This window comes from Eumetopias jubatus, unplaced genomic scaffold (genome assembly GCF_037043125.1).
Source record: "Eumetopias jubatus isolate StellerSeaLion01/CBP00866 unplaced genomic scaffold, mEumJub1_p1.0 scaffold_15, whole genome shotgun sequence".
NCBI classification, from domain to species: domain Eukaryota; kingdom Metazoa; phylum Chordata; class Mammalia; order Carnivora; family Otariidae; genus Eumetopias; species Eumetopias jubatus.
In genome coordinates this window covers 85358748-85372802 of record NW_028274821.1, presented here as the reverse complement: position 1 = coordinate 85372802, position 14055 = coordinate 85358748, and the positions used below count along the sequence as shown (strand labels likewise).

Below are 14055 nucleotides of genomic sequence, written 5' to 3'. Positions count from 1 at the left end.
GCACATTTATAGCTGGAATTTTACTTTATTAATATGGAGCATACTCTACATTCTGTATCTTTTTTTTTTTTAATTTTATTTATTTGTTTGACAAAGAAATGGAGCCAGAGAGCACAAGCAGAGGGAATGGCAGAAGGAGAGGGAGAAGCAGGTTCTGCACTGAGCAGGGAGCCCAATGCAGGGCTCGATCCCAGGACCCTGGGATCATGACCTGAGCCGAAGGCAGACGCTTAACCATCTGAGCCACCCAGACGTCCCGTTCTATAGCTTTTTAAATTTAATAACGTATCATGGAAATCTTCCCATGTCTTATTAACTTAGTTTATTTTTTTAACAGCTACATAACATTCCAATGTACAGATATACCGTAATTTATTTAATCGTTTCCTGCTAGAGAATATTTAGACTGTGCAATTTTTTATTTTAAAACAGTGCTGCAGTGAACATCTTTGAACATACATCATTGTGTACTTGGAGTAATGCTTCTCAGGATAAATTCCTTTGTTGGGTCAAGAGGCAAGGTTGTTCAATTTTAAATGCCACCTTGTTGAGGTCATTCTATTGAACAAAGATTATTGAGCACCTACAAAGAGCCTGTTGCTGTGCTGGAGCTCTGGGAATACAGAGTTGGTTTTATTAAAAAGCCCCTCCACCCTCATCTTCAAAGATTTGTAGGAGTTGGGGGGAAACAATGACAAATAGACAGAAATGCTTCTAATCCAGCATGCTCAATACACTGAGAGAAGCAAGGCCCCAAGGAAGTTGCAATGAAAGAGCTCTTGATTCTGACAGGGATTCAGGCAGGGCTGCAGAGAGGAGGGGAGATGCCAAAAGGTGTGCCTCCCTACACCTCCCAGGAGCCCGTCTGTGAGACTGGGTATTCGAGAAGAAATTTGTTCTAAAGAATTATGATGCTCCTGCATTTTCTCCTACACAAAGAAGGAAATCTCGGCTGTACGCCCTTTCCTTTCCTCCTCTTGGCACTTTCTGATTGATGATTGGAAATGATGGCAATACATAAACTATTTTTCTTTTTATTTTATGACCTGGTAATGGCAGTAACATATTTCCAGTAAATGTTTTCTATCGCAATAAAAAAGTTGTAACAAGACTAGAAATGGGTATAGTTAAACCCTAAAGAAATCATACTTTCAGAACTGTGGATTGAGGCAGTAACTCTGTAAATCATTTAACTTAGAAAAAGGTCCCCCTCCACCCTGAAAAACTCAGGGCAAGCAGCTGGTGTTTACTTTAAGTGCCCATCGGATAGGTGCCTGCTGTGAGGGCTGGGGGAGCCCTCAGTTTGGAGCCCCATAAGACCAACTACTCTCTCTCTTCCCACCTCGTTTCCCACCCAACACCTTTACTCCTTTTTGAGCCAGTAAATCATCTCAACCTTATAATTCTTTTTTTCAAACCCCAAATCAAGAAGATTATAGCATGCTCTTTCTGGAATACGGCATAATAGTGTGGTTAAGAGCTTAGGATCTGGAATCACACACCTGGATTCTTGTCCTGGCCACACTGTGGACACATGACTTAACCACGCCACATTTTTTTTTTCTCCTCTGTAAAATGAGGATTATAATGGGGCCTCCCTCAGAGAGTTTTATGATTCAGAGTGCTAATGCATGTAAAGTGCTTTGTTAGGGTCAGGAAAGTCCTCACTGTTGTATAAAAAAAGGGTAAATTGATGATTTTGTTAAATTTGCATAGCAGTATAACAATCAACATTTATTGAGTGTTTATTATGTCGTAGGCATCGTGTTACACATAATCTTTGCAGTTACTCCACAAAGGTTTAGATCAGCTAATGTGCCCAGGTCACATAGCTTGTAAAAAAACCAATATTTTAATCAAGGTCTTTCTGACTCCAAAACCATTGTCTAACTACTGCATGTCCACCTTCTAGGATTAGATACTCAGTGGAAGCAGAGATGGTAAAACTAGTCAAAACTACTCAAAAATAGTTCTGTCTTACACAGTCATTCATGGCCTCCTTTGGCTAATAAAGATTTTGGAGCAGATAGTGTTGAGAAACTATGCTCTGGGAGCTCCAGGGCCAGGCAAAAAAAGAGGCATTTCCTTTCCCTAATTGTAGGCAGTGCAGCCTGCTCCTCAGCTGATCCTTGCCTAGGCCCTGTTACTCTTAAGAGAATGAATGTCTGCTTTTTCTGTTTGTCTGGTATCCTTAACATGCTCTAAGAATTAGGCCTTTCCCAGCCTTTGTCTTTAATTTCTGATTCTAGCTGACACCTTCATTAATGGTCCAGTACAAGCTTTCTGTCAACCTGAAGACTACTGTGTAAAAGTGGTTTTGCTGTCCTATCAATAATGGTCATAATTTCCCCAATACTCTCATCAGCAGTGAATTGAGTCTTGCAGCAAAGAAATGGAAACCCCAGTGCAGTGGTTTTAAAGTGATTTGTCTTGTAGACGGCGTCTTATTTCAGTAAAATCAGGTCAGTGCGGCACTGCTGGGTCAGATGTAAGTCTGATACAAATTACTTGGAGGAAATTGATCATTTGAACGTTAGGTTATTTTTAGCTACTGTAGCTTTTTAATATCTCTTTTTTTTTCTTTATTTACATCTGTTTTAATAAACCTTAACCATCATCATCAGGCAAATTAAATGTCTTCTCAATTTCAGCCAAGCCTGTGATGATAGGAAAGAATGCCATCTCCCCACCAGGAAGGCAGGAGCCTTGCCTGCACGGTTTTGGGGTTGGCCACAGTTCTGGCCTTGTTTAAACACTTAAGCCCACTCCTCCTCATCCTCCGGCCACCCCTGTTCTCTGGTTTGTTTATTGCACAGACTGGCCCCTTGACCAGTCTGTTCTTCATTGCTATTGAAAGTTAATGGGGGCAAAATTGCATTCCCAAACATCTGAACCTGAAGTGGCCAGGGCCGAACTTAGTTGATCTCTGGTGATCGGTTCAATTTAGTTACGATTTTTTGCCATTAGGCTGGGGCTGAATGATGGTGATTTGGTTGAGGCCAAATGTCTGAAGAAAATTGGCTCTCTGATAAGAGTGCTGTTATCAGAGGGGGCTCCCTTCTCATTTACATTTAGATGAGTATTGATTATTTATTTACTCAGAGAAGTGAGATTCGTTTCCAATCTTATCTTTCTCGTCTCTGCTTGTCAGCAGAAAGAGAGATAGAGCTCCTGACATCAGGCCAAGATAACAGCACTTTGTAGTAAAGATAAAAGTTGGAATGGGCCTTTTTCTAGTCTTGACTGAAAGGATAAGTTTTTAAAAATTAGAACTGATGGGTCATGCTTTCAAAACCTTTCCTGAAGGTTTTGCAGTTTAACTAGGCAGGAGAATTGGTTTATTGGAACAGCCTTGGTCTTTCTTCTTTTGTAATAGGAATTGTATTTAATTTGATTATATTCGGCTGTTTCACTGAGAGCAAATTGTGTATTGGCTCAGAAGAGGCTAAAGTGTGACCTTATTGTCATGTCAGCTTGTTCCTTTTTTATTATTTAAATTCCAAATTATCCAATCTGAGCCTCAGAGGGAGCATAAGCTACAGTGGCTATCACTTGAATATAATTCAGTGCTTACATTAAGATCAAGCAGAAAATGATTATAGTCTCCCCTAGAGGAAGAGTTATAAGCAATGGCACTGACGCTAAATGCAGACATTTCAGAATAGCTGATGTTGGGTCTGAGCTTTGATATTGACAGCATCAGCTTGTCAGTGGTGGCTTTGGCTCAGGGAGGAACTCAGGATTCCGCCAGCCCCTGCCATAGAGCAGGCGAGGCTTGGCACAGCTTGCCTTGAATGGGCCTCCCTGCCACCAGTCTCCTCCAACCCATTGTCCACAGTGCCACCAGAAGAATCTTACCACAGTGTAAAGCTGATTATGTCACTTCCCTGCTCTGTTAGCATCTGTTACTCACAGACCTTGACCAACAGTCTGGGCCAAGCACCCCAACCCACTTCCCCTCGCACCCCAACAGAATCGAGACCTTTTCCACACTGAATTTCTCTTGGTCCGTGCGGGCTCTTTAGTACCTCCTTGCTTTTGGACATCGTACTCCCTCTGTAGAAATGCAGTATTTCCCCAGCTTCACTGGCTCTGAGTCCTCCTTCAAGCCTATGCTCAGGTGTTTCCACTTCGGGGTAGAGGCAGTTCATTGTTTGCCCCTTCTGTGCTTCCACAGCACCTTATCTAGCCCTACCTAACAGGAGCGCTGACTTGGGCCCTTTGGATAATATCTGCTCCTGTGTGTCCTGCCACCGCCCCCAGCTTACTTGAGGACAGGAATCACTGATTATTCATCACAGTGGCTGGGTCATTGTTGATGCTCAGGATACGTTTGTTGTTCGGATGTCTGGATGGCATTGTAATATTGCCTGTCCTTTGATATTGGTGCTACCCGGGTTGGCTGCGTGACCTTTACTCATCATTCTCAGACTATATTTGTTGAGCCTGAGCCTAGGGAACCTTAGAGATCCTGGCTGCTCTGAACAAGTCTGTAATCTTATAGCTTAAAAGCAAGCTTGTTTAAATAGATATGCTCCCTCTCCCACCCTGCACCCCTACCTTGGACACACATGAGAAAGGATATGACAGCTGTTTTGATGCCAGCATTCCCTTCCATTGTGTATCTTCACTTAATGGGGCTGTTAGCCTGTTGGGAGTCTTGGCTTAGGGGTCTGCCTGCACCTCATCTCAGCCGGCTCTGTTCCAGCCCGTACTAGCAATCGCAGGTGCTATATGAGCACTGTGCTGAAGGATTCAAGGATTGTCTCATTTCATCTCCACGGCAGCCTTCTGAGGGAGGTTCTGTTATCCTCATTTTACAGATGAGAAAATACGCAGAGGCTAAGTAACGTCCCCAGAATGCATGTCTGGCCCTGTCACTCCCTGAAAGGGTGCAAACACCTGGAGTTTTCTGCTCGGAATCCAGCCTTTTCTATTACTGGCTCGTACTTCATCTTTTTCTGGCTACAAGAAGCTCTTTCAGATTAAAGCAGCTCTTGAAGCTGGTGAATGGAAAACGATTGACATGAAGGCACGTCCATGGAAGTATTCAACCTTTGACTTCATCATTTTTCTTCAGACAGGTGGTCCTCAAACTTGTTCCGGTGCTCAGCAATAACAGTGATAGCTTAATTCATTTATATCTCACTTCAATCCAAAGAGCATTTGGAATATATACATCCTTATAATAGGATAAAAATACATGAACTGAAAGACAACAGGAAAGGAAAAGGAAAATAAAGGTCCAGAGGATTAATTGTCACAGAAATGTGTGCCCAGTCAGCACAGTTGGATCACATGTTTAGTGCTGAGCTTCTTCACAGGCAAAGGAGAAAGGGAAACTATCAGTTAGTTACAAGATTTACGTTAAACTATCTAAGGATACGAAAGAGCAAACCAGTTGCTCCAAGAAAGTGCAGCTTTTTCCTGAGAGTGAGGTCTGAAGGAAGTTTCTCCGAAACTTCAGAAAGAAGATGCAGAGTGATTGAGGCAATGGTCTCTCTCTTTGGGCTTCTGCATTTGCTTCCCACTGGATTTCAACTCTCAGCCGGCTCTAAGCTGTTAAGGAGTTGTGTGCTAAAACCTTTGATGTTTCAGTCAAGGATTGAAGGGATAGAGGAAGCTGGACTAACCATGTATGTATCCACTATCCAGCAGATACTTCAGATTTTCTTTGAAACTTAACTGAGATGTTTGCCTCGGGTTTACAAAATCCTATAAAAATCCTGCCTGGGTATTATAACTTGGATCCCTCTCAAAGTGCCCAGAGCACCATTTTGTTCCTAGACCATCCGGTGACATGGTATTACTGCAATAAATACATCATTGGAATGCCCAGACAGGTTTTCCTGTCGCTGCCCAGTAACTGCTTCCCAGAATCTTCCTTTTGTGTCCACATCCACTGCGAGGTAGAGGGCATGTGGCTTCATGCGCAGCTGTGACATTTTAAAACCTCTTTCTAAAGGTGGATGTTGCCTTGAGAACTATGTCCTGTTCAGTGTGAAGGAGACTTTTATCTTTTATATAATCATTTCCTTGGCAAAAATATATTAATAGAAACTGACCTCACAGCTTGTCTTTTTAAAGTGATTTTGGCTGCTCTTTTTTCTTTCCTCCCATGTTAGCTGCCTGAAAATTAAGCATTTGATAGAAACTATAGGTTGATAGATCTAGTAGGTCTGGGTTGTCATAATCTTGATTATCATCACCAGATGTTGTATTAAGAACTTGCTATGAGGGAGGTGGTATGATTTGTACATATTACAGGGTGCAGGCTGGGGCAGCCTGGCTATGAATCCTCATTCCACCACTTCCTACGGAACCTGGAACCCGTTGTTTAGCCTTTGTAAGTCCCAGTTTCTTCCTGCGTGAAATGGGATCCATATTCTTTACATGCTAGGGTGACAAATCAGATGATCTGAATAAAAGGCCTAGCGCAGTACCTGGCACACAGTAGTAGGCCCTACCATGTTAGGATCTCTCAGTATTGTTACAGTCCCATGACGAGGCTGTGGTGGATAGCTGACACTTACATAACACTATTAATTATCAGATACTGTTCTAACTGCTTTGTAGCTATTAACTCATCAAATCCTCAGATAGGCCTATGAGGTATTATTATCCCCATTTTACAGATGGAGAAACCGAAAGAGATTGAGTTGCCCCAAAATCATACAGCTAAGTTGATCAGCCAGGACTAGAGCGAGGCAATCTGGCCCCAAGTCCATGCCCTTAACCACCAGGTTGTATTGCTTCTCATACATCCCCTGCCTCATCACATGATGTAGCCTGAAGTTATCCATCTGACTTTCTCAGGGAAAAATGTGTGCAACCAGTCTTTCTGTGTGAGCTATTTTATCCACTGGGCAAGAATTAGGAGTGAAGTTGATATTTGTAAGAGACAGTTTTCCATTTGGGTTTTGATCTCAAGTCCAGCTTAGCCACCCTATCTTCCCCAAAGTTAAAACCCATCAGTCCTTTGCTAAGCTCAGAAATGGGTTTCCAAGTTGGTCTTTAGCTTTTAGGGAAGAGCAGGGGGAGTACCCAGGGCAGAAAATGACACTGGAAATTTCAATTAATGACAAAACTGGGCACACATAAGAATATTCTTGAGGAAAGATAGAGGCAGTCTTCTGGATGGATGGAAAAATAAGGTGATCTGTCTTCGTAAGGACCCAGGATACAGCCATTGGACAGGATATTTAGTATGTATGGATTTCATTAAAATAAATTATTTCAGATCATTTTCATTTTGAATTTATAGAAACCACAAGTTAAGTGATTCAGAACCCAAATGAAACTACAAATCTCCAAAAATCTATACTTATGGTATAAACTATGGCCTCTTTATAATTGGCCAGTAATTTATATTTGCTAGAGGAAGAAAGGCTTAAAACACAGAGGCTTTAGAGCCTAAGATCCTTGGGTTTTATTTCCCCTGTCCTACTTCCTACCTTTGTGATCTTGGCCAAGTTACTTCACCCTGCCAACCTTTAGGGTCCCAATCTGTGAAATGGGAATGATAGTATCTGCCTCTTAGAGTTGTTGTGAGCATACACTAGGGTAACATGTAGAATGCTTGGCATATAATGGCCATTCGGTAAGTGAGAGTCATCATCGTATTAGGCTTCAAGGAGAAAATCCTAAAGCTACTTTCGTGAAACAAACTATTTTAATAGAAATATCTGCAAGACCCAAGAAACAAGAGAGTGAATGTTGAATGATGGCAGTTAATGCCTTTGAGAGTGGTGCAGGGGCTCATCATGTTTAAGGATAAGGAACCCTTCCTCATACTCCCTGCCTCCCCTGGTTTCCCTCATCGTGTTTCCTAGGCAGCCACAGAGACTGGAAGGAAAGAGTGCAAAGGAGACCAGCCTGATACACACCCCGATGCAGCCAGGCCTTGGCTCCCAGCGATCAGGAAAGTGGTGGCTTATTTACAGTCCAGCTGTCAGGTAGGCAGACAGCTTGAGAAGCCCAGCCCCCGTACACTGTGCTCAGAGTCAGACTAAGCAAGCCTAGGTTGTAGGGTTACTTAAGATGCAAATAGCAATCTACATAAACAGGTAGATGTCTGGTTTTGATTAAATTATCACATGTGAAAGACCCATTACAGAAGCTACAATGTGAGATAATTATGGGATCCTCAGAAAAATGGCATAGTAATAGAAATCAGGGACTTGTAAGTATATATGATGTATTTTAAATTATAAGAGTAGCCTTTATTTATTATAGGAAATGTGAAAAGTACAGAAAAACACTAAGGAAAAATAAAAACACTTATTATCCCACCATCCAGTACAAGCACTATTCACATATTGGAAATAACCTTGCGGTCTTTTTTTCCCCTGTGACGTTACACATATTTTGTCACAATTGCAATCTTCCTACACGTATTGTGTTATAATTTGCTATTTTTTTCATAAAGTAGCATACTAGAAACATGTTTTATAAAATTAAGTATTTTTGCAGCATCACTTTTAATATCTTTATGGTTTTTCACAATATTTTGTTTAACCAGTCCCCTGTTGTTATATTTAGGGTGTTCCCAAATTTTGGCCATCATAAAAAAGTGAATTATTATTGTTAAACTTTGTACCCAATTTCATTGTAAATTCACAGAGGTGGATGTCAGTGTCTGGCACACTGTGTTGCTGGGAGGTACTGGGGGTGGGGCAGTCCAAGATAGTTTAACAGGCCAGTGTCTTAGAAATCAGCTCTCTAGGTTCAGCGGTGACTCCCTTCCCCTAATGGGCTTGAAGAGGCCCACAGCTATGAAAGGTGGGTGCTGGGAGGGGAAAGGAAGGAAAGGAGAGGGTACATAGGAATCTACTCACCAGTTAAGTTTTCTGAAAGTTCAGCTGGGCATGGTTTTTCTGTGATTACTTTCCCCCAGTGAGTGTGGAGGCATCAGCAATCAGCAGCAAGCATGCCTGGTAATTGAAAAATGTCAGTGATAGGTGACAGACATCGGAGACCTTTATTTGCTAAATATTTTTGAAATGAAAATTTAACTGTATATAATGTTGAAATACAGTACCCTCATGACCTGAACATAGTGTATTAGAGTTTATGTGAATTGTGTAGGCTTCTGAGTATGTATTTTATTTGTGTGAACAGTTAGATAAGTGTTTTGAGCATTGTTGACTTAGTAAAAGTTTAAGAGCTACAAGTAGTGTACAAAAGACTCAATGTGTGTAAGAACTCTGAGACTTGCTAATGACATACCAGTTAGAGAAAAGATAGACTATCCCATGAAACTGACATGACACGACAGTGCTCTCGATGAACGTAGTGCATAGGGGAGGAGAATGACACGGAGGAGGTGAGTGAAATGCCTCCAACTAGTGAAGGAGTAGTACTGGATGTGAATGACAAGCTGACAACAGCTGAAGAACATATCTAAAAATATGTGTTCCGCCTGGGAGCCCCAAAGGCCTCTGATGCTTTCCTCAGATCTCTTACAGCTCCCCTCTGTCTGACCAAACACGCCTTTCATAGTCAAAGTAATAAGACAGTTTCTTACGCCTCTAATCTTTTCAATAACCATTAACAACAGGAGCAGTCTTTTGAATCTGATCATTGGACCTGTTAGGTGTTATCTGAGAACAAGATTGTCATTTGGCTTGACAAAGAAATACATGAATAAATGTATAAAAGGCCCCAGTGTTTTATTAAGATCTGCTAGAACCCCCTGTGTGACACAGGCTAGCTAGTATTCCTGGTTTTCAGTATTATTGAACCCGTGTCTTTGTGTTTTCATGAATGTTTCAACAAAAACATGAATCAGCAGCTACTGTCTATTACATAACCCAGAAATCAGAGTTGTTTTTTTTTTATCTCATCTGCTTTTTAAATTTTTAAAAAATTTTGGGCTGTCGTCATATTAGCATTCTAAACATACTTTATTCCTGCTTATAATTGATTATTCATTATTATATAATGGTTATTAATAAGTACTTCTATAGGAGTGCCTCCTATGAGGCAGGTGCCTTACTAAGTAATTTCCCTGTATCATCTGTAAACTTCACAATAATCCTTAAGGTATAAGTATTCCCCCATTACATATTAGGAAACAGAGCCTTGGAGAGGGTAGGTTATTTGCTCATATCTGAGAAACCATGTAGCCATGTTGTGATTCCAAGTCAGGCCACCTCTCACCTTGTTTGGGGGAGCTGAGCAAAAACGGAGCTGATAATAGAACAAACAAGTGTGTAAAACCCTGTGGGAAAAAACCCAAACTCTTCCATCTTGGATAGCTAGACCACCTCAGACAGACTTCAGCAGTTTGCCTAATGCTTTATCAGCTTTTCGCCAGTATGTGGTGTTTTTTCAATGTTAAATTCATTGTTTCAGACTTCCTCCCCTCCTCCTGCCCCTTTGATCTTCCAGGCCCTCAGTACCGCCTGGAGAAGCAGAGCGAGCCCAATGTCGCCGTGGACCTGGAGAGCACTTTGGAGAGCCAGAGCGCATGGGAGTTCTGCTTGGTCCGAGAGAACAGTACGTTGGCCTCCTCGCTCCATGCCCGCTTTGTCCGTTGCAAACATGCTTAGGAGTCCTGTGTTTGGGAATACTCACTGGTCTGGCTTCTCTAGGCAGATTTGAAATGACTTTGTTTTCCAAGGCAGATCTCAGCCTTGTGCCAAAAGTGTGTCCCAAAGTGAAATGATTGATTTTACGCATTTTGGTAAAAAGTCTGCATCCTGTTTAGCACTGTGTGATTAATATTTTTCTGTTAAGCTGTATCTTCCTAAGTTAGGAGCAGCCCTGGAAACAGCTTAGAAATAAATATGAGGCCTTTTCTGAGGCAAAGACTATTTTGTATATAAAACAACTGGCCCTTTCAGTATCACTGTTCAGACTTCTAGTTTTAGAAAATTCTGTTTGCATACTCCTTAGCAGGAGGCAGTGTAGTGGTTCCTAGAGCTCTGCTGTAAGCCTTTTTGAAACTTCAGTTAATTTCTTCTTTAGTTTCCGTGTTGTGAATCTTTACCACTCCCTCCTCTGTACTCCCACTGCCTCAAGGGACAAGGACGTGAAAACTGAGATTATGGCAGCCAACTCTCCACTGTCATTCCTGCTTTGGGTCATTTACACAGGCTATTTCTTCTGTGAGGAACACACTTTCCCCCACTCCAGTTAACTGTTTCTCATCTTTTCTCTCAATTCAAATGTCACATCTTCAAGGAGGCCACCTGTGATCCCCCCACTTCCCTCACCTAAACCTGATCCGTTCCTCACTTGCGTACCCTGTTCTATTCTGTCATAGAGCATACTACTTTTTCTTCATTAGATATATTTCTGCTTATAATTTTATATTTTTCTCAGTGATCATTTGATGTCTGTCTCCCCCACTTTGTCAGGTCTGTGAGGGTATCCTTGACCCATAAAGGTTGTCCCTCATTATTTCAGCAAATATTCACTCATCATCCACTACAAGCCAGTACTGAAGGAGCTTAGTAAATATAGATTGAATGAGTGAATGAATGGCAATTTTTAGTCATGCCACTGATCCTCTAAGCAAGACCAGCTTGCTATCCATTGACCACAGGTCCTGACAGCCTCTGCTGGAGAGGCATGCACAGATTTCACCAGGATGGTGAAACATGATCTTTGCATTTAGCAACAGATTCTCAAAGGCAGAAGGTTGGTATCCCCACAGTTGGCAGCCAGTTATAAGTATCTTATATAAATATACAAGGAAATAAAAATCAATTGGATTCCCAAGTGGTACAAAAATTCACATAAGTGGTAAACAAAAAAATGTTTATCCCTATCAACAATATAAGATAAAAACATTTTAAAGCAACAGTGGAATACTTTTCACCTGTCAAATAAGCTGGATATTTGAAAAAGAGTCCTTATTGTGGGGGAGAAATAGGCATATTCAAACAGCAGTGACTAGTGCAAGTTAATGTAACTGCGAAAGTATCAAGAGACCTAAAAATGTTTTCCCCAGCATTTCTGCTTTTAGAAATCTGTCTTAAGGAGAAAAAAAAATCTGAAATGCGATAAATATATATGTATAATGATAGTTGTAAGATATTCATATTATCTGACACTGGAAGCCTAGTTAGATAACTTAAGGTGTATCCCTATATTGGAAAACTGTGCAGAGCACATCACCTTTTGGTAAAGGCAGACCAAGTAATTTGAACAAATTCTCCCACTGAAGGTAACTTAAAAAGCTGATTAAAATACACAAATCATCACCCTAAAGTCATCAGAAAGCGCAAGATAGAAAATAATTTAATGGCCTATATGTGGGAGAAGATTGAACCAAAAGAACTAAGATCAATACCTAGGAACAATTTTACCCTGACATCATCCGAGTTTGAGGGCTGCTGTATTTAAAGGAGATTTCATAGCATTCAAATTCATATATTACAAATGAAGAAAGTCTAAAAAGTAATAAGCTAAGCATTCAGCTCAAGAAATTAGAAAAGAAACCAAATAAACATCAAGAGAATAAAAGGAAGGAAGCAATAGAAAGAGCATAAATTAAGGAAGTAGAAGATTTAGGGACATCAAAAACAGTCTTGGAAATTAGTTCTTGGAAAACATTAATAAATTACTAAACCTCTGATGAAATAGATCAAAGACAAGGAAGAGAGATAACAGAAACAAATGGTAACAAAAAAGGAGGTATACTTTTTATTATCAAGGATCTGCAGTTATTAAACAGGTAATATGAAATTATTTTGAAAACCTCCATACCAAAAATTGTGAAAATGTAGATGAAAAGGACAAATTCCTTAAAAAAAAAAAAAAACTCAACTTACCAAAATTGACACAAGAAGAAAGAGAAAACTTGAGTATACCCATAACTATTTTGAAAATTGAGATCACAATTAAAAACCTTCCCACAAAGAAAAATCAGGCCCAGATGATTTCACTGGCTACTTGTACCAAACACCTAAGGAAGAAATAACTCCAGTCTTACATCAGCTGTTCCAAAGAATAGAAAAAGAAGTGACATTCTCCAATTCATTTTAAGAGACTATCTTAGTCTTGTTACCAAACCCTAATAAAGACTATGCAACACAGAAAACTTAAATAGATATAAATATCCTAAAGAAAATATTAAACTGAATCCAGTATTATATTAAGAGAATAATATAGGAGTCCCAAGTTGGGTTTATTCAGAAGAGTACTAACCTTGTACTCTTCTGAATGTGTGACATTAGGAAAACCCAGTCAAGGGGTGCCTGGATGGCTCAGTCGGTTGAGCATCCAACTCTTGATCACGACTCAGGTCTTGATCTCACAGTTGTGAGTTCGAGCCATGCACTGGGCATGGCGCCCACTTTAAAAAAAAAAAAAAAGTCAAGATAATTTGCCACAATAACAGGTTAAAAGGATAATCATCTGAGGAGATGTAGAATGTTATTCAGCTCTTACAAGTTTTGTTTACCGAGAGTTTTCACAATGGGAGAAACAACTTTTGGTGTAATATTAAGGAGGAAAAATATCAAGGATACAAAATAACACATATGGACTAATATCTACTATGTAAAAACAAACCAAAAAGAATAGAAGGAAAATGACAAAATATTAATAGTGGTTGTCTCTGGTTGGCAAGATTCTGGGTAATTAATTTTCCTTCCTCTTTATACTTATAGTTTCCAGAGTTTCCATAATGAGCATGCATGACTTTCTGAGAAGAAGAAGTAAGCAAGCAATAAAGTTAAGTTCAGACAGATGAGGATTACATAAAAGAGTAGCTCTTGGGGCACCTGGGTGACTCAATCAGTTAAGTGTCTGCCTTTGGCTCAGGTCATGATCCAGGGACCTGGGATGGAGCCCCACATCGGGCTCTCTCTTCATCAGGGAGTCTGTATCTCCCTCTCCCCCTCCCCCCTGCTCGTGCTTTTTCTCTTATGCTCTTTCTCTCTTTGTCAAATAAATAAATCTTAAAAATAAATAAATAAAAAAGAGTAGCTCTTAGTTTAACAATCCTTATGACACTTGAAATCTAAAACCATGTATAATATTACACCATGGGACATCAAAGGGAGAATTTATAACAACACACCCCTTTGTAACTTGCTTATC

The 14055-nt window shown here is 40.4% G+C and overlaps 1 protein-coding gene across 8 annotated transcripts in view; it reads left to right on the top strand.

Annotated features, from left to right (window-relative positions):
* Positions 1–14055, top strand: part of MAPKAP1 (MAPK associated protein 1) — a 233574-nt gene that overhangs the window by 162481 nt on the left and 57038 nt on the right. For 7 of the 8 annotated variants that reach the window (XM_028107693.2, XM_028107686.2, XM_028107690.2 and 4 more), the window contains one exon: positions 10393–10500. The exons of the other annotated variant lie outside the window; for it this stretch is intronic. In XM_028107693.2, coding sequence (XP_027963494.1) covers positions 10393–10500 — 108 coding nt within the window. The remainder of the gene's footprint in view (positions 1–10392; positions 10501–14055) is intronic. 8 annotated transcript variants of the gene reach the window in all.